The sequence below is a fragment of the Crinia signifera genome, chromosome 12 (genome assembly GCF_055691185.1).
Source record: "Crinia signifera chromosome 12, ASM5569118v1, whole genome shotgun sequence".
NCBI classification, from domain to species: Eukaryota; Metazoa; Chordata; class Amphibia; order Anura; family Myobatrachidae; genus Crinia; species Crinia signifera.
The window spans coordinates 78,117,142-78,142,487 of NC_139228.1; the positions used below are offsets into that span (position 1 = coordinate 78,117,142).

General features: G+C 40.6%; 2 protein-coding genes across 2 annotated transcripts; one reads left to right on the forward strand and one right to left on the reverse strand.

Moving 5' to 3' along the window:
• Positions 1 to 16,232: 16,232 nt before the first annotated feature.
• On the forward strand, positions 16,233 to 17,177 carry LOC146049561 (olfactory receptor 12D1-like). Its single transcript, XM_083166087.1, has one exon. It carries the CDS (start codon positions 16,233 to 16,235, stop codon positions 17,175 to 17,177), a length of 945 nt encoding a protein of 314 aa, XP_083022213.1.
• A 5,575-nt stretch (positions 17,178 to 22,752) lies between these two features.
• On the reverse strand, positions 22,753 to 23,703 carry LOC146049563 (olfactory receptor 12D1-like). The gene has a single exon (XM_083166088.1). It carries the CDS (start codon positions 23,701 to 23,703, stop codon positions 22,753 to 22,755), a length of 951 nt encoding a protein of 316 aa, XP_083022214.1.
• Between the last annotated feature and the right edge of the window lie 1,643 nt (positions 23,704 to 25,346).

The window sequence follows — 25,346 nt, forward strand, 5'->3', positions numbered from 1 at the left end:
TCAATATTCTAGAGCTCAGGGCGATCTACTTAGCCCTTCTCCAGGCGGCCCCCCTGATTTGCTCTCGTGCAGTCAAGGTACAGACAGACAACGCCACGGCGGTGGCGTACATCAATCACCAGGGGGGAACTCGGAGCAGAGCAGCCTTTCTGGAGGTACAGCCAATTCTTCGATGGGCAGAACGTCACCTCTTGGCATTGTCGGCAGTGTACATTCCCGGCGACGAAAACTGGGAAGCAGACTTTCTGAGCCACCAAGAGATCCACTCCGGAGAATGGTCTCTTCATCCGGAGGTGTTTCACTCTCTAACCCTTCGTTGGGGAAGGCCTCAGATAGACCTCCTGGCATCCCGGTGGAATCACAAGTTGCCTTGCTACGGGTCCAGGACTCGGGATCCAGGCGCATTTCTGGTCGACGCTCTGTCGGCACCTTGGCCGTTCGATCTGGCGTACGCCTTCCCGCCTGTGGCTCTTCTTCCTCGGTTCCTAAGAAGACTCAAGCGGGAACGGGTAAGGGTAATCCTGGTGGCCCCAAACTGGCCACGCAGGGCCTGGTATGCCGATCTCCTGCTCATGGCGGTGGAACCTCAGTGGCGGTTACCTCTCCGGCCAGACCTTCTGTCTCAGGGACCCTGTCAACATCCCAACCTAGCTCATCTCGGTTTGACGGCTTGGCTCTTGAGAGGGAGATCTTAAGAGACAGGGGGTTCTCAGATTCTGTGATAAGAACCATGATAGCGGCCAGGAAGCCATCTTCAGCAAGAGTCTGCTATAATGAAAACGGAAACTTAGAAAATGGCTGCCTCCATACTGCAGACAGTTTTCTGTCTGCAGTATGGGGGCAGCCATTTTCTAAGAGACTTTTCATTATAGCAGCAGGAGCCACTAGCCAGCGCTGGGAGAGACGGGACCATGACGGCACCGGGCACGGCAGGCAGGTACCGGCAGAGACAGCATCGGGGGGCGGCGAGGGGAGGGGGAGTGGGGGCGCCCAAAAATTTGCGGAGGGGGGGGGGGGGCGCAAAATACGTAGTTACGCCTCTGCTCTCCATTACAGGTAATGGGACTCATTTTCACCTTGTGCCCCCCCCCCCCCCCACACACACACACACACTTTAACCCCTGCTCAGAAGGGTACATACCATGTAGCAGTTGGAAAAAGGTGCCAAAGTGCTGGGTCATCCTGTTGTAAGGTATGCTCAGGTTTGGTGCTAGGGTGTTCATCCTCCCACACTTTACATAGAGACAGCGCATGCTGAAGGCGCACTTTGAAAAAAGGGTGTATACTGTAGTGCACATAGTAGTAGTGCTAATTATATACACATAATGTGCCCAGTTGTAGCAGTGCTGTAACTAGACATTTTGGTGCCCTGTGCCAGAAAGGGGGGTTCTGGTTGCCTGTAAACCCCCCTCCTCTTGGCAAGCGCCATAAATTATGACAATAATAGCACTAGTATATAATATGATCAGTAGAGCTACCACCACATCATGCAGTGTAAGGGACAGAGCAGAGCTGCTGCACATGCCCAGTGTAACAGCGTCTTCTACCATATTTACTGTATGTGTGGATCTGAGCCCTCAAACGCAATGGATCAGAGAGTAGCTGCCAGGAGGAAGAGACAGGAGCCTTACCATGAAGTGGGAGATTGTGAACTTAGAAAGTGCAGCACTGGTTTTATTCTGTTTGTGTATTTAATTATTATTTGTTTAACCTTTTATTAACCACTTTAATTGTTTGCAACAGCCTGTACTATAGACCATTTGGACTGTTACATATTAATTCTGTATTCAGTATCCAGTGTATAAAAAGATTTTCAAGGCTGTTACTGCTCCCCCAGACTCCCAAACTTACTCCAATGCGGCAATTGTGGATTACATTTGGAAACCCTCCTCTAAAAATCCTGTGTTTGCCTCCGAGGGGGTTACATGCTCCTTGCCATGGGTTTCATGCTCATTGACACTGGGGATTACATGGTCATTGCCAAGGGGAGATACATACTTACTGCCATGGGGAATTACACGCTTGTTACCAGGGGATCACATGCTCATTGCCAGGATTGAGATAGATGCTCATTGCCTGGGGGGAGTTACATGCTCCTTGCTCAGGGGAAGTTACATGCTCCTTGCCCAAGGGCAGTTACATGCTTGTTGCAGGGGGTTGTGCACTGCGCACCAACACTTCCGGGTAGCACTGGGCTCTTCACTCCTCTGTCAGATGCTAGAGCACCTATAACATCTGTTTCCAACCAGGCAGTGGTCATCTTTGGAGGGACACAGGGTCTTTGTTTGTACATGGACAGGGACTTTGAGCCCCTGAGGCACGGCTCCCCCCACCCAATTATCCCAGCTCCTGTTTTTTTTTTATAATTAAAATGGCAGCCCCGGGGCTAAGGATCTAGTGAGGGATAGCTATTAGAGAGGAGAGACTCCCACGCCACCCCCCCTGCGGTGTTTACCCCGCTTACTGGGCTCTGCCAGCTCTGGGTATGCCAATGCAACCAAGTTACTTGAATTGGCCTAGTGTCACTGGCGTATATATAATGGGTGGAAGGTGCTACTGAAATACTGTACACCTTTCATTCTCTTGCGGATGTAAAAATATAAACGGTTGTACGTGTCATATAATAGTTTGCCTATAATATAATGTAGCTTTACAGTAGTTAACGATTACTATGATTCCTCAATTAAAGCAGTGGTGACACGATAGTAGAAAGAAGACATTAATCAACATACAGTACTAATCAATTTCTGCTGCTACATCACAAACAACCTGACTGTGATCAATAAATTCCCCAGAAAAGAATAGTTTATATCCAATTAGCTGATTCATCTAGGGATATTTCTCCATTTTAAATTGCACCTATAATTTAAGCGCACCATGTTTAGAGAATAGCGGCCCCCAAGGGCATGCGTTCACTACATATATAGACTTCTGAGAAATGAAGAGATTGTTTATTCCAGTTACAGGAAATAGGCTGTGTACTGTACATTATATAACATTAATTATGTTTAAAAAAGAAAATAGCAAGTAATGCAGTAACTGTATTCTGCAACCCAGTGATGTATTCAGGCAACATGAAAGTGGGTATCTAATTTCAGGTAACAAAATGTTTTATTTATTATAGTTTTTCTTTTAAACCCAATTGACAAACAGGACATAATTATTTTTTTAGAACTGTTTATTAACCTGTAGAAAAGAACAACCTTTAACACATATTTATTTGCTGTCTGCTCTTATACTGTAAATTGAAAGTAGAGCTTACTGTAACATAAATTAATACTTAATGCATATGAAGGGCCTATACATCAAATGTAAGTACTGTCATTATTAAATTATTATGATAAAATTCAGGGTTATTGGATTAGTAATACAGGTTTAATTTGCCATATCTGATAATCTTATATCCATAATATTCTGTATACCAACATTTTGGAGCGTGACTGAGATAGTGACATTTTTGGTGTTTCTGATGGTTTGATGAACTTGATTCAGAGTTGCAAGCAAACAAAAAAAGGACACAATTGGGTAAAACCATGTTGCATTACAGGTGGGACTCGTGCACAAATTATTCATAATATAGTATAATTACTACATTCAGGCTATATTTATAGGTATATATGTACCTTAAATGCATGTTGTGATTAGACTTGGGTCACATTCCTACATTATCTCATTATGGTATGTAAATATTCCAAAATAAGGAAAACTCTGAAATTCAAAATATATCTGGTCCCAAGGATTTCGGATATGGGAGTCCGTTACTACCACAAATCTAAAAAAATGAAAAACACTATAATCCAGACCCTTGGTTCACACTTGGTTTAGATGAATATAAACAATGATAAATATTAGATGAGGCAGCCTCACCCACAAAATCCCCTTTTGGTGAAGGGAAGACACAATAAATATACAAACAATTGTGGAGTGGTGCCTTCTGTTAGTCCTTTAAAAGTCTCTATTGTTGTATCGAATGATGTTCACAACCAAAGTCCAAAAAGAAAATCTTTTTATTAAAAGGCTCTTTATTTTTTCAGTGTATAAAAGGTTTAATGAAGATATGTTGTTGTACATTCAAGGTTAACAAGCTGCATCATCCAATGCGTTTCGTCTCGAAGGAGACTTCATCAGGGGTTAGCTAAAGCATTTTGATCTTTTCAACCAAGTGGGTGGGAATAAATGAAATTGAATTCTAAAGTAATCAGGGTCTAAATAATATGACCTTATATGATCAAAATGAGGCTAGGATCCAGTAAGTAAGGGTGCTGTCCGAACGACCTCTTAAATTCAGTACTGAATCCATATTAATGAGATAACACAATTTTCAATAAAGGAGAAGTCCAATAACAACTAAAAAATCAATAACCAGGAAATTAGTCCCCTCTTAGTACATAGAAATTCATAGTATTTAATACACAAACAATGGTTCTTTCACTTCAAAACATGGATATCAAGCCTGTTCAATTGGCTCACAGGAAAAAAATTCTATGTGAACACAAAAATTAGCACCTCGCAGCCAGGAGATGTTTCCAAAAGTCAAGCTCTGTATGAATAACCAAAAAAACTATGCAAATATTTATTTATTTGAAAAAACTGTCACATCTCTGCACAAGTAACACCTGCCTCACCTGCAGTGCACATGGTTTTGTCCATCTAAGAAATATTTTGTCAGAAGAGTGAACTAGAATAAGGGCCTCAGTTCGTGCTGGAGCCTGCTGAAAAATAGCCCTGCACAGAAGAAGCATGAAGACAGATATTAGGGATATTTGAAAGTATGTATGTATGTATGTATGTATGTACAGGGCCGGTGCAAGGCACCAGATCGCCCCAGGCAAGTCGGGGTGGGGGCGCCCCGGTGTCTGCCGCCCGGGTACCTGTCCTGCGGCGATGTAAAGCTGGCGGCGGCGGCGGCAGCGGGCGGTCCCTGCAGTCAATAAGAAATAACGAAACACTGGCCGCACGACGCACGCTGATTGGCTGAATCTCAGCCAATCAGCGTGCGGTCAGTGTTTCCAAAACAGAAGCGCTTCCGCATAGCCCGGCGGATATTGCTCGTTATTTCTTATTGACTGCAGGGACCGCCCGCTGCCACCGCTGCCAGCTTTTACGCACATATACGCCGCAGGACAGGTACCCGGGCGGCAAGGGGGGGCGAAATACCACCCTCCAGTGGCCGGCGCCCTAGGCAAATGCCTAGATTTGCCTAGTGGTGGCGCCGGCCCTGTGTATGTATGTATGTATGCAGAAAGATAGTTTTACAAGACTGGAACTGCCAACTAAGTATACAGGTAAATGTAAGCATTGATTTCTGATCACTGAATGTAGCCAAAATTGCAACTCTTACACAACGAATTTTATAAAAATGTTTACTTTTACATTAATATTATTAACCCTTTCAAGTCCAACGTCTAGTCAGGCTCATCAGCCCTAGCGCTAGTAACAGAACCTATGGTGAGCCACTTTAAAATAAGAACATTAACATCATGCACCATTTAATGTAGAGCATTTTTTGAATAATAAAAAAAACATTTTTAACCAGTCTGTTTGAATTGCAAAAAAAATAAATAAAATAAATCGTACTGAAAAGGGTTAGCAATAATAATAATAATAATAATAATAATAATAATAATAATAGTAAGACACCATAAATGTAACGCGTTTCATCACTTACAGTACAGTATGTCTATCACAGCAAGGATGGACTTCATCAGGAGGTCCAGCCTTACTGTAGTAGGTGTAAGTGATGTGTTGAGGACTAACCAGAACTTTTTCCAGCTCACCTTTTAATGTAAGGAAGTCTTATTTATTCATTTTATGTCATTTTTGTGACGTTCTCACTCATTATCCAACCGGACTGTACAACAACAGTCCACAAGGAGAGCAATAGCTGCCACCCAATAAGACGGGGAGTTTTATCACTATTGCTAGAGGTTTGATAAACTGTTATATATAAGACATTGCTCATGAAAATAAGTCATTTGGAAGGGCCATATCAGTACTATCAATACCGATATTTATATGACCAAAGAACAATAAGTGAAAAGCGTAGGTTACGTACTTTTTCCGTAACTTGCGTACCTTTTATTCCTAGCTACATGCGAACAAAGCGTAGCGCAGCGTAGTGTACCTTTACCGTGTGTTGTACACGGATGAATCAATGCAGTAATAGGAGATCCCTTCGCAGTACTTAGTCTCTAATCTGTGAATACACTTTAAGGACAAGGTCCGTAATACACCTTATCGCTAGATGCGAATAATTAGACGAGACCACGATATAACAAGTGAGGAGATAGATTCTCCGTAAATAGTGTATTTAGTCCCTAGCGGACAAAAGGGGATTACAGAAAGAAGAAAATACAGGGTAACACGTGATACAATTATCTAACAATAATAAGTACTTTAAAACACTTAAAAAGGAACAGAAACAGATACAATTATAATCAGCCACATTACATAAAAAGGGAATACAAATGTTACCGTTAAGGAATAGCGCATCGCAGTTTTGAAGTACATTTATTTAAATATGCAAAGTCTATCTAATTTATTCATTTCGCACGCAACCAATAATTGAATGTCCAGATTTATAATCAATGAATATTATTTATGAATGTAAACTGATGAAACTGTATCATGGATTACAAAATATAACAATACAGGTATTTATACATATTAACTATATATTATGCCAGCATCCTTAAATACAATTAACCTCAGTGTTAAATACTGTGTATGTGAATTACAGCGCGGGAGGGGGCGTGGCTATGAAGCAGCCATTTTGTGTTACCAAGTCTTTGTGTCCGCCATTTTGTGTACTGCCGCATGGCACACCAAGGAACCTTATCAATCTACAGGCTCAAACAGCGGCCTGGCAATCACACATAAACTGCCTGTACTTTCATATAATTGCTTATTCACAACATTTATTCCAAATTACTCCTCTAACCTGCATTTACACGGTACTCACGATCCTGAATATAACTCGCATATTCAGCAAACACACTTTACCTGCAGCATACACAATTAATATCATTTAAGCTACAATGTACTTCTCTGTACAGAACACCTAACAGGCGCTATACAATCTATGGCCTTGTTATATCATACTCACATCACATGCCGATACACACACACCATCCGAGCATCATGCTATACAACACACACAAAGCATTCACACGCTTCAATACAAAGAGTCTATACTTGCTCACGCATAGCCTTACACATGCGTTCAGATTCCTGCGTCCCTTTGAGAACACCTCACTGCCTTTCATACAATATAGTCCATACAATATACTACAAAACTCCTTTGCAATCAAAACTAGGACACACAAGGGCCAGTCCACACATCAATGTTAACCGATTAACTACACAAAAGCCACACTGCAGGCCTGAGCCTGAGCACATGTCTACAATTGATTCTAGGCCTACACTTTGTCCACATGTAAACGTACACAGCTATCTCTACCAATTTAAACATATCCTTGCTCACAAATCATAACAGCTACACATACCCATATGTATATCAGATTCCAATCCTCACTTTATCTCTTACAGTCACGTTTCACATACCTTCCAATCATATCACCTTCTCATACCATCAACACTCCATACCTGACCCATACTCTCATGAATAGCTCTATCCCTTATCAATATTCCGAGCCCTGCCTGATACACAGTAAAATAAACATTTGGTACTCATTCCTTAATCATGTCCTGGCGAATTCAATTCCATAGCTCCTTTCGTCTGCTGCTAAAATCACACACTGAACTTGCACATTTTCCCCTGCTTTTCAAGAGAACTCTCGGGGGGGGAGGGGAGAATCTTATTGTCTTCCCCTGGTATCACTTAGCTTATAGACACGCCCCCTGATACTGTATTTCCTGGCTGACTTACTGGTGTAAGGGAATGCTAATGACTTCATTTCTAATGCTGGTTTTTTAATGTGATTAACTTATAATTTGTTATAACATGTGAGGGTGACATGATATGAAATTCTAATAACTATCATCTGACAGCTAGTGTAGTTTCGCACATTTAGAGACTAAGCATGACAATATATGTGAATCTAAAAATATCTAAATAAATATTCGATCTTTTCCTTACTTATGAGATATGAATAATATTTATCTCAGACTATATTAATTTAGTGGGCATGATTATAATTATGATTATGGAAATTATATGCTGAGAAAAATTAGGTATTGACAGTCGCCCATTTGACAGTATATAATAACTGTCACATTAATAATGCATAATTTCCGCATTAATTTTCATAATTCATAAAATTTCAATATTTTTCATAAAAATATTTTTCATTGATAAAAAAAGGTTTTTAAAGGGTGGAACTTATGTGTATGTGTAGAAAGAAGGGGATGTATCATTTTTGCGCAATGGCTTAATCCGAGATTAATAATAAATGGGGGAGTGCATTTACTTAACGCCGGCATGTCCAGACTATGACCTCACAATAGTTGTAGGGCCACAGCCCAGACACACACGACTGAATGATACATTTGGGGAGTGTATGTGTAGTCTATGTGGGTGTAGTGTTCCTGCATAGGTGTTGTGTAACCTACCGCAGGGTGTACAGGGTTGTACAACCTTCATATGTCCTACAAAGGATGCTGGGGAAACATTGATGCACAATCATAACGAACAATTTTTACAGAGTATTATAAAGATTTCCTGAAAGAGTGGAGAACAGTCATTTCTCCTTGGGCAGTAGGGGATTAAAAAACCTGAATAGGGTCCCAGGATAAAAAACCTTCTACGCCTTTTGGGTCATTCCTAGTGTCTCTTGACATTAAAACTAAGGGCCAAAGAAAGTCTCTAGTGGGTCTTCTGCTCATCACGACGCGGGGTCGTCTAGGGGTCATCATTCTCTTGGTCGGCTTGTGTATTTCGTCGGATCTTGGGGCTTTCCAGCTGGGTTCCTGTCCAGTCATCTGTCGGTATCCAAGTCGTCATCTCGAGGACCATCATCTGTCTACAGCTGGGCTCATCTCTCCCTCTCCATTGCATCTGTAGGAAAAAGAAGTATCAATATTTTTGCATTTTCACCTATTTTCCCTACCATCCTTGGCTTCTTGTATTCCATCCGATCCACTTGTAGACTTCCGATAGTTCTGTCGTCGACTTGTTTCCCTGCAGAGACATAAACAGAAAGAACTTCCCAAACGTTAAAAATATCCCGCCTCCCACATCTGTGAAGCTTCTACACTCTAGAGTGCTATAGTTTAACCCTCGCCTTACTGTCTTTTGACACTAGGTGGCGCTCTAATTTATTTAAGGGTATTTCTACCCTGTACTATCAAACTTCTTTCAATCTAACCTCTATACCACTCCATATATTACAACTACAGTTGTCTGAGCCAAATTAATCTGTGTTCTTCTTCGGAAAAATGTGACTAGAGGAAATCTGAGATATTCAGAATATTCAATCTCTCATTTTCCTCTTCTCTGTCTAATCACTAGGGACTATCAGTTACTTGACATCTGGACCTAACACTATCAATATCTTGAGATTTTTAAATCTCATTTAAAAACACTGTTATATATATCTCGTTGTCTAGGGGATGAAACTTTTTCAACGTTAGGTCCATACGCTCTCCATGCAATTAGTAGCAATAGGGATTTCCAAATTCAATGCGTCACATTTGACCGGGTCCAATCACAGCTCTTTCCGGCTTACTTAAACAACAAACAGAAAAACAAATCCTTAGACACCTTACACGACATATGTCTGATTCTGAGAACCATCAAAACAAACAATAACAATCAAACAAACAAAAGAGAGTACGTATAAACTAACTTCCATTTCTCCTTATCTCCTTACCTGATTCCTAAGAACCTGGACTGACAATTACACCACATACAAGTCACCACTAGGTGGCTATTAACTTTTTAACCACTTCCCTATGCCTATGTGTTCACATACATATGTGTCATGGGAACTATATGTCATGTAATGAACAAGCATGTTTCAAAAACAAATTTCCTTACACGTCATTACCCTGGTACCAAGGGCAGATCGTATGCAGTACTCCTTTGAATAGAACATGTTATCTTGTTCTCTACCTTTCCTCGTGTTCTATACCTGTATGTCTTACCATCTTCTAAACCTTCATGCGTTTGCTGTAATATTGTGTTCTACGTTTAAATCTTTAATCTACTTGCTGAAAAGGGGAGAAAGAAAGTTTTGGGAGTCTTGCTTGCTTCAGTTCTTCATGTGTGCGACATCTCTGCTTCTCTATACCTACAGCAGTTATTAACCTGGGGATGTAATTAACTTTAAATACAATTTGGCATTCTCAATTTATCTTGTTATCTTAATACTTATTACCTGAGTCAGTGTGAAACCAGTATACCTACTTCTCCAGCTGTCAATTTGGCGTCAACTGTACCTTCTCTTACCACTTGGGAAAAACAAACCTCATCCTCTCTGGCTGTTTGACTCCGCCTTACATTTGACTTCTCTCGTCTCGGAGATGACAGCTGTCCTGAATATTATGTCAACACCTACTAACCCTTCACAAGGAGTTGACACAGGGTATAGGTTAGTCAGTTTCACAATTACATCAGACACTTTAAAATAACTGGTCCCATTATATATGAATGGGGGGGTATTGCTATTCTGCATCAACAGTCTAATTGCATCTTTGTCATCACTTTTCCTATTGCCATTTTCCTATACCACAGTTTTAAACAAACACTATGCCTCCTCTTACCTCGCGTTGATGAGAGCAGACATTATTTTTCAATTCTTATTGTGTAATTCATCCGGTTCGAAGCTGCCAGTACCTGGAAATTCTACTATCTATATCTTGTGGTGAGTTACTGCATTACTCACCTGTATGTCTATCTGACATCTCCTTTGAACTCAGCGGTCCTTCTTGGGTCCGCTCGGTTCTTCCCTAAATATCACAGTATCCCTGTGTAGCCCGTATGGGCACAGCTAGCAGAAACCGGTGGGCCGTTTATCAGTGAGTCACTCCCAATTCACTCCTTCTCCACAAAATGGCACTATTCCGCACCTAAGCGTGAAGCCCACTATGCGAGGTAAAGTACTCAATCACCAAGTCTTTCAACTAGTAGCGAACTACTAGCCAACTTGCAAGGCGCGGCCAGCTTCTCCAGGGCACAGCAAACTTGTTTTCCTGTGCCCCCAGAAACCGGAGGAGCTCAGCGGAATTCGAAGTTCCGATTTTCGCTCCTATACCCTTCCGGTGGACCAAAATAGGTAGGTCGACGGAAGGGGCAGTAAAATGGGTACGTCGACTCGTACGTCGTCGCGTATCCCCCGTGTGTCCTATTTCAACACACAATCCTTAGCGCTAAGGGCAATCCTTTCACCTTCCAGGAATTTCTACATCTGGGTACCATTCACTTTAACATTACTATCTATATTTCTGTACAGAAAGATCCCATGGTTGGCAGCTCTTATACTGGATGTCACACGAGTGTTCCCTTGACTATCAATGGGAATTTAATCAATACCATTTGAATTTCTTGAATTTTGAACAATAATAAAAGAATCCTGTTTGTAACTCAACAGGAGTCTTACTCAATTTCACTTAATTAATTATCACTACCCATCCTTGGGCATTCACCTGTACAGCGTACCTAGGCACTCACATGCGCCCGCACATGTGTCCGTCACGCAAACAGTGTCTTACTGAGCGGCAGACGTTGACACCCATGTGTCCGAGTCCCGCCTTCTTTTGCATACTTCGCAACATATTTGCCTCCTTATATAGGCACTTCACTTCTACTTAACTTAACTATTCAAGAAATCCCAATAGCACACTCTTTCTATAACATTTTGTGGTTTGCAAGGATATGGCACTATGAATTTAACACCTCTTACAATACTGTAGATATCTCACATTCACAGGGGAAAACAAATGCAATTTTACTCTTAACAGGTACAAACTCCACACAGTACAATACCTCTTACTAGTTTTTCCATGCACTTATGCATTTGGGGTAACAGATCATAACAGAAAAAAAACTTTTGTTTCTATTGTGAACTATTGAAACTGCAGTCTCTGGTGGGAGAGAAAGCAAATGAATGAACCATTCCTATTCAAATTTTGCCTTTCTAAGTGGAGTTGCTTTGTCTAAGTTTCCAGGTTAAAATCTATTGTCTCAACACCTTAATTTACATCTAAATACCCTCTGGCTGGCCTTTTTAAAAGTTAAGAATCTTTTTCTTTGCTGTATTATATGCTTAGGAGAAAATCTGTCTTTTAGCCTGAAATAAAAAAAGAAAAATGTTATATATCATAACTTGATAACCATTAGTTTCAGTTTCAACTTTAATACCTCAGAGTAACATTCAAATTTCATACTGCTTGGAATTTGTTGATTTTTAACTGTACCTGATTTTTCTATTGACTGGTATTTTATCTCTCTCTGCTTTTATCTTTCTAAAGCAAAAATACTTATGACTCAATCCTATCAATTATGGGAATGAAAGCTTACCATTAAACACTCTTAGCCACCTTGCCTACTATTCTCATTACCATATGTTGAGAGGTATACTAAAAATAAAATAAATTTATTTAGTAGACATAGCAGTTTTACCCAGAGTTCTTTGCAGCATACAATTATACAATGGCCTTCTCAGGTTGAGATGGTCTGCAGTAAAATACCTGCAATTTATGGCTATACATTATTCCCTTATAATCCGCTTCTGCTGCAATTATAAAAGATGTGCATTTATTTAAAATTTGCACTGCTTATAAAACAATTCAAATTTTTTAAAAAAAACAACAATTCAACCTGAAACAGCCCTTGCCAATCATATCTGGCTATTATTTAAAAGATAAACATCAAAAGGAGATACCATCACATGAGAAAAAACAAACAAATTATTAAAACATATTTACTTATAGAATTGCATCTTGATATTTAAATATAAATAAATGTTTTTCCTTTTGTCCCAAAGTTCAAATTAGAGCTTTGTAATACTACAGATCCAACACAGGCCCCTAACCGGCAGTAACATGGAAACACACAAAAACGCACCAGAAAAAAATAAAAAAAACTTTTTCTTCCTTTCTGGTAGATGATCCCACACCTGCCGATATTCGCAAACCTGCGCATATCCGCACATCGTCAAATGCTTAATCCCCGGACTGAGGCCCCATCTTTTGAAGTACATTTATTTAAATATGCAAAGTCTATCTAATTTATTCATTTCGCACGCAACCAATAATTGAATGTCCAGATTTATAATCAATGAATATTATTTATGAATGTAAACTGATGAAACTGTATCATGGATTACAAAATATAACAATACAGGTATTTATACATATTAACGATATATTATGCCAGCATCCTTAAATACAATTAACCTCAGTGTTAAATACTGTGTATGTGAATTACAGCGCGGGAGGGGGCGTGGCTATGAAGCAGCCATTTTGTGTTACCAAGTCTTTGTGTCCGCCATTTTGTGTACTGCCGCATGGCACACCAAGGAACCTTATCAATCTACAGGCTCAAACAGCGGCCTGGCAATCACACATAAACTGCCTGTACTTTCATATAATTGCTTATTCACAACATTTATTCCAAATTACTCCTCTAACCTGCATTTACACGGTACTCACGATCCTGAATATAACTCGCATATTCAGCAAACACACTTTACCTGCAGCATACACAATTAATATCATTTAAGCTACAATGTACTTCTCTGTACAGAACACCTAACAGGCGCTATACAATCTATGGCCTTGTTATATCATACTCACATCACATGCCGATACACACACACCATCCGAGCATCATGCTATACAACACACACAAAGCATTCACACGCTTCAATACAAAGAGTCTATACTTGCTCACGCATAGCCTTACACATGCGTTCAGATTCCTGCGTCCCTTTGAGAACACCTCACTGCCTTTCATACAATATAGTCCATACAATATACTACAAAACTCCTTTGCAATCAAAACTAGGACACACAAGGGCCAGTCCACACATCAATGTTAACCGATTAACTACACAAAAGCCACACTGCAGGCCTGAGCCTGAGCACATGTCTACAATTGATTCTAGGCCTACACTTTGTCCACATTTAAACGTACACAGCTATCTCTACCAATTTAAACATATCCTTGCTCACAAATCATAACAGCTACACATACCCATATGTATATCAGATTCCAATCCTCACTTTATCTCTTACAGTCACGTTTCACATACCTTCCAATCATATCACCTTCTCATACCATCAACACTCCATACCTGACCCATACTCTCATGAATAGCTCTATCCCTTATCAATATTCCGAGCCCTGCCTGATACACAGTAAAATAAACATTTGGTACTCATTCCTTAATCATGTCCTGGCGAATTCAATTCCATAGCTCCTTTCGTCTGCTGCTAAAATCACACACTGAACTTGCACATTTTCCCCTGCTTTTCAAGAGAACTCTCGGGGGGGGGAGGGGAGAATCTTATTGTCTTCCCCTGGTATCACTTAGCTTATAGACACGCCCCCTGATACTGTATTTCCTGGCTGACTTACTGGTGTAAGGGAATGCTAATGACTTCATTTCTAATGCTGGTTTTTTAATGTGATTAACTTATAATTTGTTATAACATGTGAGGGTGACATGATATGAAATTTTAATAACTATCATCTGACAGCTAGTGTAGTTTCGCACATTTAGAGACTAAGCATGACAATATATGTGAATCTAAAAATATCTAAATAAATATTCGATCTTTTCCTTACTTATGAGATATGAATAATATTTATCTCAGACTATATTAATTTAGTGGGCATGATTATAATTATGATTATGGAAATTATATGCTGGGAAAAATTAGGTATTGACAGCAGTCCGGTCGGAGCTCGCTATATTCAAATAGAACTATAGCCCGGGTTGGTAAGGGGATATCAGCAGTGCCAAAGTGACCGAGGCAGCCCAGGGTTAGCTATCTTATAGGGTCAGAAGGGGGAGGTCAAAGGCCATTCCTATTTGTCAGGGGTTTGAATGTCCAGTCCTCAGTGATTGGGATAAAGTATTACACCTGGTTTGGATTGGTGCAGGGTGAGTGTACTTTGGTGTCCTTTGTCTGTAGGCATCGTCGTCGGGGGTTGTAAACAGCAACAAGAACTGGTTTTAACTGGATTCCTTTGTCTCACACAGGACACATGGGAAAAGTACATGTAATAGGTATTTTGTCCGTAATTATCAGACCATAGGACTTGCGAATATTTGGCTGCGACTGGAATGCTGCGCACGGGACACAACATAAAGATACCAAACATGTACAGAAACAATCGTGTATTGCTAATTAAACTATGTGTAGTGCACTAATCCTTTAATTAACTATATTTTATTTAGTGTTAGTGACACATTATGTATTTATGTGTATTAGTATGGCTGCGCTCATTGTCCACTTCGTTACACAGACTTGTGTATTATGCTTTATTTGCGCAACTCTGCAAACCAAAATGGTGGCCATACTACCCTAAAATGGCGTGTGTGTAACTCGACTTTAACAGTACATTGGGAGTTCTATAAGGTTCTAAATAAACAAGAAGTAGATTCTGATTGGCTGCTATGGGCAACATCCACATCTTCAATAGAACTCCCACCTTAGTAAATAAACCCCTCAGAATCAGTCCCATAATGAGGGAGTCGATTCTGTTGCTTTAATTTAGGAAATCAAATTACAAACATAAATAATACTAACTGGTAAATGTCAGCAGGTGGCAAATGCACCATCTTCCAGTGTGTGGCTCATCCATACTGTAACTACTGTAAAACAATCCTTCATGGTAATGTAAAGTGACTGTTATTCTCTCACTCAGGCCATGGACCCTTGCATCAAGATAATAAAGATTGCAGTAGGTTCTAGCTAAACCGGCTCTCACTATGGAAGTCATTTCTTTGCACATCTTTTACCAACAACTCTATACCCTTAGGTTTATGATCAGAAGACTGTATTGGTTAACACAATGAAATGTCCAAAACATGTGCAGCTTCCCTTATAAGTAAGTTTAGAAAGATCACTGTTCATGGTGGAAGCAATACAATCATCACAGCACAGCCCTCCCTTCTACAATGCTATAAACTGTTGGATTGTTCTCTTGAACTTTTGCATGTTTTGAGCATATTTATATTTCACTTTAGTCATGAGAATTATACATCAAGAATTAATTTTTACATGTCATTTATTTTCTGAGATTTTATTTTCATGATCTGTCAATGACCACAAAGAACCAAACTTTGGTAACTGACTTTGTCTTGCTTGGTCTCACAGACCTGATAGAGGTCCAAGTTACTCTTTTTGGGATTTTTTTATTGTTTTACTTAGTAACACTTATAGGGAACCTGTCTATTATGGTGGTCACACGTATCGATCCCAGTCTCCACACTCCTATGTATTTCTTCCTTTGGAATTTGTCTTTTATTGACCTTTGGTTTTCTACTGTTTCTGTCCCAAAGATGCTCACTGATTTCTTAGTTACGAAGAAGACTATTTCTTTTGAAGGTTGTATTTCCCAGATTCATTTCTTCCACTTTCTTGGTAGCACAGAGGTCATGCTCCTTACCATCATGTCCTTTGACCGTTATGTAGCTATTGGTAGTCCTCTCCGTTACGTTCAGATCATGAACAATAAAGTTTGCCTGAGTTTGGTTTCATGCTCTTGGGTTGTTGGATTTTTTCATGCACTTATTCACACTGTTCTTACAGCAAAGCTTCCATTTTGTGGACCAAATCTGGTTAATCACTTCTTCTGTGATGTTAAGCCACTGTTAAAGTTGGCTTGTACAGATACATCTCTCAATCTAAAACTTCTCATCAGAATTACTGGATCACTAGCAACAACATCTTTTGTCTTAACTTTTCTCTCCTACATTTGTATCAGCAAGTTTCTCTTGAGAATTAAAACAGTAGAGGGAAGAAAGAAAGCTTTGTCCACTTGCAGTGCCCACCTCACGGTTGTTTTCCTTCTTTACGGCACAGCCATATTCACTTACCTGCGTACTTCGACCGAACATGCTTTGGATCAAGACAGGGTAATTGCAATCCTGTTCACGGTTGTAACTCCAGCTCTCAACCCAATTATTTATACATTACGCAACAAAGAAATGAGTAAAGCCCTTTCAAAGATGCTTTTTAAAGTAACAACTTTTGACAAGATGTAAACAAAAGATGTTTTTTTTTTTGTTTTTTTTACTATGTTGCAAGCAATGTATTAGAACAGATCGTCAGGGCTCTGGCCTATAAGTAAGTCTGGACAAATCTAATGATTGTAGCACCAACATGGATACTGTATGTTATTTTAGAGTAATACAATGAAAATATTATTGCTACAGCAAATGATCAAATACATGTTGTTGTTATCAGTTGCAAGTCGTCTGTAAATATCAATGATCTAATTTCTAATAGATTACATCTACTAATTGCCATAGAAGCAGTGCTAGGCATCAAGAGGCATTCTACTGATCAATATAATCATCATTATCATCGTCAATGCCACCACCTTCATCATCATCAACATCATCTTCAGTGCCTATTAAACCAGGGAGGATAACTTTATTGTATGTTCGCACCTCTGCTGTGCCTTTCTCAGAATAAGCAGTTCTAATTACAAAATAAAGGACAGTCTCCAGATGTGGCCAGTGCATAAGATTTTTTTTTCATGCTTGACCACTTTTTGCTTCTACAGTATGTCCAACTGTGTATCAGCCACTTCACCATCACCAATACCAACGCATCATCTAAACAGCTGACTGATGACTTGCAAAGATAAAATAAACTTAAGAAGCAAATGAATACTACAAAATGTAAAACCTTCCCATTTTGAAATGTAACCTAATAAACAAAATTGATCATTTAAAATGAAATATTATCTAAAACATGCTACAATATCAACATGACAGCACTTTCAATAGGCAATACTACAGCTTGGTTCTGCTTGTGCAGGGCATGAATGATTAGCAAGGAAGAATGTATTGATTGGGAGAAAATGGTTCTGTATCAGAGATCTACACTAATAGAGTTGCAGCTGTCAAGGTATATGCAGGGGCTTTGCAAAAATATGTCAATTTTGCAGCCATTGGTACATACATTGAGTAACACAATCAGTGGCATCATACACATGACATGACACATGACAAACACATGATGCCGACACTTATGCATGCTTGTGAATGTAAAGGTAGGATGCAGAATATTTAACATGGGCCAAGTACAAAATGTGTGAAAACATGCAGATATGGAATAAATGTGCATGTGAGAAAAAATACTATTTGTGAATGGTACGGGCAAGTGAAAAAGCACTTATGGTAAAGATTATCACCAGGACTAGTGAACAAATTGCAACATAAACACACACACCCTGAGCTTCACCAGCCCTGGATTAATTGAGCCTGTCCTGGTTTCCCAAATAGGGGGGGGCAAAAAGTATTGAGTTCCCCCCTTAATTCAGAAACCGGCACCAAGCTCCTGGACTGGCCCTATTTCCAAAAATACAGGGGACAAATAGACTGTAGGTCCCCTGTATTTTGGAACCAGCACAGGCCTCCATCAGCCAGTGGTGTCATACCACAGCCAGGGCATTTTTTAATTAAGGTCCCCAGGTCGTCACATGAACACCCTGGCTGGTCAGCTCTGGAAGGGGTACCTGGGGGAGGGGGGACCAGTCAATAAAGGGGTATCCCCAGGGTTAACCCTTCCAGGGGTGAATCGGGATGTTACAGGTGTCCCTGGGCAGTGGATGCCGGGCTGATAACTTTGTGGTAAAAAAAGAATGTAAAAATGACATTGGGTTTTGCAGTAAAAGTACCAGCAAGCCTCCCCCACATGCTGAAACTTGGAGAACCACAAATCCCAGCATGCCGGGCATTAATGGTCCCAATGTAGTTCCACTGCATACAAAATGTACAAATAAATGCACACACACACACACACAATGGAAGTACAACTTTATTCACATAATTGCACACACACTAATACACACTCAATCACACTATACTCACCATGCCTGGTTTCCACACTGGAGTGGTCCCCCTGTCCAGTAGTGAGTTTAAAAAAATGCATGTCCCGTACCCCCAGACAATAAGAGTATAACTGTCTCCTCTCCCGAACCCCCAGGGAATCCCAGTGATGTGCTTCACGGCTCCCGAGCCCTAAGGGATTCCCAGTGACGTGTGTCACGGGAATCCCAATGACATCCCCCCTAAACCAATCACAACTCAGCTAAGCCCTGATTGGATGTAGGTATTTCTATGGAGACACCTACATCAAATCAGGACTGACCTCCTCCAGAGGGGTTGGAAGTAGAGGCACTTCTACACCCAGAGTGCCACCACCTTAGTTGCTTCTGCATGTCCTCTAGGCTGTGATGCTGATGTCTTGGGGTTGTGTCTCCTTGTCCAGGTCTCGGTCTCTTCCTCCACTCTGTTTTCCCTGCTAGTATATATAAAAGCATATTGATCATAAAAACATAACAAATGACCCATTAAATTAAAACATATTAATCTGCACTTCATTAATTGGCACCTGATATTTCCAAAAGAAACTGTCCATTCCTATTATGCCACTGGAAGTAAAACAGTCTGAAAGTCACAGAAAGGTGCAAATATTTACCACCCGCCTGTTAGTGGAGAAGGATTCGTTCCTGGTATGATGTGGATTATGTTGGTTTGCTGGAAGGATTTCCCAACTTCCACTGGAGTGATAAACTTTGGTTCTGTATCTCCCGCAGATGTTATCAGCGAGGCTTTATCTCTGACCAGCGGTAACTCCAGAGGCATAACTAGGACTTTGTGGGCCCCATAGCAAAATTTCTAATGCCCCCCCCCAACCGGTCTTTACTAGTATCAGTTACTACTATCATCCCTTTGTGGCACTGTGATAGCGTCCTGCAGGTGCGTCCACACAGGTTCAGGCACGCAGCAGGCAATAGGCAGCCAGTGTCCCCCTTCCGGATGCGAGTCTCTTTCTAACAGCAGAGCATGCAGCAGCAGCCCAGCGTGCACGGACTCGCGAGATGATGTCATCATCTCGCGAGTTTCTCTTTCCCTCACAAGCAGCTGGGCCCGGAGCTATTACCACCAGCAGCAGCTACTGCTGCTGCAGACCCGTGAGCTGATGACGCTACATCTCGCTGGTCAAAGGGCACGTAGGCGGCATCCTCCCCTGCCTGGCTTCTCACTCAGCCAGCCCAGCAAACCACCGGCCACTTGTCCTGCTTGTAAGGGGGAGAGAGACTCGCGAGATGATGACATCATTTCGCTAGTCTCTCTCTCCCTCACCAGCAGGACAAGCAGCCGGGCCCGGGGCTATTACCAGCAGCAGTGGCTGCTGCTGTGGCAGACCCAAGAGATGATGACGCGACATCTCGCGGGTCAAAGTCCACCCCAGCCTCCCCCGGACAGCCCAGCACACTGCACAATGGGGCTCTAATAGCAGATGGGCGGCTCTGGCAATGATAATATATTGACGGTCATGGACGGTGCAGGGGAGTGCTTTCTTGCTGTCTATGGGGCCCGGGCCCCCCCAGCCACCGGGCCCCATAGCAGCTGCATCCCCTGCACTCACGGTAGTTCCGCCACTGGGTAACTCAGTCAGAGTGTCCACCATGGGCAGTTGGTAGGGCTGGATCTGACCGGAGTAGTATAGGCACGGCTGCCAAAGTGAGGTGCAGAAGCTGGTTATCCTGACGTGTTTCGCTATGTAAAGCAGCTTTATCAAAGGTTCCAGGTTTCCAGTCCAATATCCTGGTGGTTAGATGTGGGGTTGTCATCAGCCCGGATAGCCATTGACAATCTAGCTTAATTCACTATAAATCCATGATCACACTCATATTACATCCTCCTCACAACCCCCATTCATTTATGGCAGCAGAGACCAAGGGTTCTGCTACAGATCATAGACTTTCTGATTCTGTGACAGCACAGAAACTCAGAACTTAGCAAGGTATGTCTGTATAGACGGAGCCGCAATCATCAGAGTGGCTCTCATTGCGCCGTCCACCACGTGACACCCTGCGCCAGAATGGGGAGCTTGTACGTCGAGATGCTCATGTGCCCCATTCTCAGCAATGGACGCGCCAGCATGTGAGATGCTCACGCATCTGTGTCCTGCCACCAAATCACCGTGTCCGCCAGAAACCTGTGGATGGTGGTCTGGCAGCAACGCTGAGCCTGACATCATCTGTATATAGAGCGTATTACATAATTTAGCATAAAGTATTGCAACTGTTACAAAAATGTACTTAAAACAAAGATGAATGTAAGTGAATTACTGAATTGATGACATTGTTGCAGTAGGAGTATACCGTATTTACTGACAAGAGGCACTGCAGTCTAATAAACTGAACTTTTATATATTTAATGTTTTATTTGTAAACTAGTTACCTGTACAACAAAATGATGGAAAAACAGTAATGTCAGCATCAGCAGCTATGCACGGCCGAGCAGCCAGACAACAATTGAATTGCTCTGCGGGTGCTATCTAGTGGCTGCTGGCATGTAAAACAATTGAATTCCCCCTATAGAGGCGAAGAGAAGAATTTATATTTTATTATGTAGGATATCCAAAATGTTCTGCTAAATTAAAAGTTCAGGGTTACATGTGATAAAACATTTTTTGGGAATGTATTGGGTTTGAGTTTTTAGGCCGTCAGAATCTAGGTTGACAATCAAAAGGTCAGTCACTATTGGTTGACAGTCAATAGATCGATACATCAAAAGGTCGATACTAGCAAAAGATTGAGATGGAAAAAGGTTGACATGAGTTTTCACCTTTTTTGGTGTCTATGCTGACATGTTGACCTGTAACATGTCAACCATTTGCTTGTTTCGACTTTTTTGACCATGTCGTCCTAATACACATTGACGTTTTTCACGTGTTGACCTCCTTTTGACAATAGACCAATAGTGGTCAATCTTCTGACTGTCGGTCATGACACTGTCAACTTAATGATAGCATCCCTTTGGGTTTACAAATTAATCTTTTTTAAGTCATTTTCCAACAGATAAACCTAAAATAATTCCAGTGACTTACTAACCACATGAAAACAGCCCAAATGTGGTGACTTAAAATTGCTGTTGTTCAATTTAATCAGAGATAATTGTAAATTCATTCAATCTGAATAACTGTCATTTTTCAATCTATATATATATTTTTAAATATTAATGTAAAAAATGTTAATGTACATGAAAACAGGCTTATAAAATAGCAACAATTATGCTGCTTTCACATTGCCTAAACGTTTGAGACCCGGTATTTTGAAATGGTATTTAAAACGGTATATTACCGTTTTAAACCCCTTTCACACCGCACATAAATACCGGGTCTCAAGCAGGTTTGCCGTGTAAAAGCAGGACAGACAGTAGCTATGAGAGTGCAGTGCATATGTAATGAGCCGATCATTACATATGAACTGCACTAATGCACATATGTAATGATCGGCTCATTACATATGCACTGCGCTCTCATAGCTACTGCCTGAGTCCTATATGCCGGTTCAGAGCCATGCACACTGCATGAAAAATGCCTCTGATCCGTGTAGGACGGGCTTTTTACCCATTTGCAAATACCAGTTATTTGTAAACGGTAAATGCAGACTGGTGCTTTCACACTGCAGCTCTAACCGTTTTAAAAGGCTAAAAAATCGTCAATATACCGGTTAAAAGCTGCAGTGTGAAAGGGGTATAACATCATTATCCATCTCTTAAATGTTTATTCAATGTTTACAACTTATAGAAATATCTATTTTTTGTACGCAAGTCCGATTTGGAAATCTTTTATCATTTTCTTCATTGATTTCTTCATATCTTTGTTCCTCAGTGTGTATATAATTGGGTTTAATGCTGGTGTTATGACAGTAAACAGAACAGCGGCTGCTCGGTCTTCATCTAAGGAATCTTGTGTGGATGGTCTCGAGTAAGTAAAAATAGCTGTTCCATATAAAAGAAAGACAACAGTTAGATGAGCACTGCAGGTGGAAAATGCCCTCTTTCGACCTTCTGCTGTCCGGATTTTTAGGAGATACTTGCTGATGAATAAGTAAGAGAGAAGAGTTAGTAGTAGAGTTGTTGAGGCCAGTGTTCCAGTGACCCTGGAAAGTAGTTTCAAATTAAGAGAAGTGTCAGCACAAGCCAACTTTAGCACTGGTTTAATATCACAGAAAAAATGCTTCACCAAGTTTGGCCCACAAAACGGTAACTTTGCAGTCATCACTGTGTGCAACAGAGAGTGGAAATATCCAGTTGTCCACGAGCCTGCCGCCAAACATCGGCAAACCCTATTGTTCATAATGTTGGAATAATGTAAAGGATTACCTATGGCCACATACCTGTCATATGACATTGCGGTAAGTAGCAGGACTTCTGTGCTACCCAGGAAATGGAAGAAATGCAATTGCGAGATGCAACCAGCAAACGTAATAGTCTTTTTCAAAGCCATAAAATCTATCAGCATCTTTGGAACAGCCACTGAAGAATAGCAAATGTCAAGAAATGATAGATTCCACAAAAAGAAATACATGGGGGTGTGCAGGCTTGCATCTTTAATGATGAGGATCATGATAGAAAAATTACCTATCAGGGTTGTTATATAAAACAGCAAGAAAAACACAAACAAAATCACCTGAAGATGTGCTAGGTCTGTCAATCCCAGCAAAACAAAGTGTGTGACGGAGGTGTCATTCTCCAAACCCATTCCTATTCTCGGATGCAATGAAAAAAACAATTAAAGAGAGCAACATTATCATTTCTCAATTATTTCTTTTCACATTGATAAGAGTCAGTGTTATGTTGAGCGTAGAACCATTTCTATCAGCATTAGAACAATTCTAATTTATAAAAAAAATTAGCATAGTGGTAGAAACCTACTGTGGATCTTAATAATCATTAATGGTGTTCCTTTATGTCCTACAGCTGGAACCTTGAATTCACTATGTATTTCAATATGCTAGCAGGATGTGCCAATAAGGTGGTATAATGGGTACAGGATGTACCTCTGAAGCATGTTTTGAAGGAAGCAAACTGTATTCAAATAATTAATTTTGCAAGAGTGCTAAATATTTCTTGTTTGTCTATAATATAATATACCTATGGATCGCTGTCATTAATCGGATTGTGATTATGATGCTTTGAAACCTTAATAAAAATGTAATTTTGAAAAAAAAATGCAGCTGAGTTCAACGTATTTTATTTCTTTATTTTAAATATTGTATACTACTCACTTATGGATAGTAGAATGTTGCCATTTCATTGAACACCTATATCATCAAAAAACTGTAGTTAGGCATACCTTTTTGTCCCATTCTCAGAAACTAACCCTCCCACGTGATCCCTACCCCAATTGTCTCACGATCTGTTTTCCTACCCCATTCCCCCCTAGCGCCTGATCAATGCTGTGCACCTGCACAACATATACACCCAATTAAAGCTTCCCAATCAGGCTGCTCCTACCCACGAGCGCAAATCCTAATAAAATGATCCAATCCTTTTTACAACCCATACCTATACTCTGACTGCTAGATGAAATTGATAAAAATAGTATTACAATTTTGTCTGCATGATACATTAACAAAAGACAAATTATCCGCTTGGTGTAATTGTTGTAGAAAGATGTTCCACTCAATCTGCCATATTATTTAAAATAGGCACAATTTATTTTTACAATACATACAATCTGTCAATAACATGATGACCACAGCATCCTGTCTGGTAACATGAGATGACAACCAATCAATCAGGAAAATGTATCTCTACATAAAAGGATGCTGCAGTGGGCTATACTCATAAACAAGTCTACGGCACCACCGCAGATGGCTTGAATGGTCAGAGTCCCGGGTAAAGTGCTGGTGCGTCCAAAGAAAGGTGCATCAAAGGTGCTGATTCCAAAGGTGCAACTGTGCAATCAAAGTTTAAGTAGCAACGCATTTCAGAGTTTAAATCTCCTTTCTCAGGCTGGATAAAAACCTTTAAGTATGGATCCATTCTAATGGGTATCAATTTCTGGGTAGCCGATTCAATTTCCTGAATTTTCACACACCTGCAGTGCCGTGTGTTCCACATGGGCACTCCCGGTTGCAATCAATCTTGTGGTACGTCACTTCCGCTTCCACTTTCTCAGTAGATGCCAGCTATAATTTTCAGAAGTGTCCTGCCTTCCACATGGGCACTTCTAGTTGCGTTCCATCTTGCGGTACGTTACTTCTGCTTTCTCTTCAGATGCTGGCTATGATTTTCAGAAGTGTCCTGCATTCCACATAGGCACTTTCGGTTGAGTGTCATCTTACGGTTCATTATTTTTATTTATACATTTTCTCTAAATTAAATAATTTCAAGCTACAA

Excerpts from the sequence above, each read along its gene's own strand:
- LOC146049563 (XM_083166088.1), bottom strand. The coding sequence starts at position 23,703 with ATGGGTTTGGAGAATGACACCTCCGTCACACACTTTGTTTTGCTGGGA.
- LOC146049561 (XM_083166087.1), top strand. The coding sequence starts at position 16,233 with ATGACCACAAAGAACCAAACTTTGGTAACTGACTTTGTCTTGCTTGGT.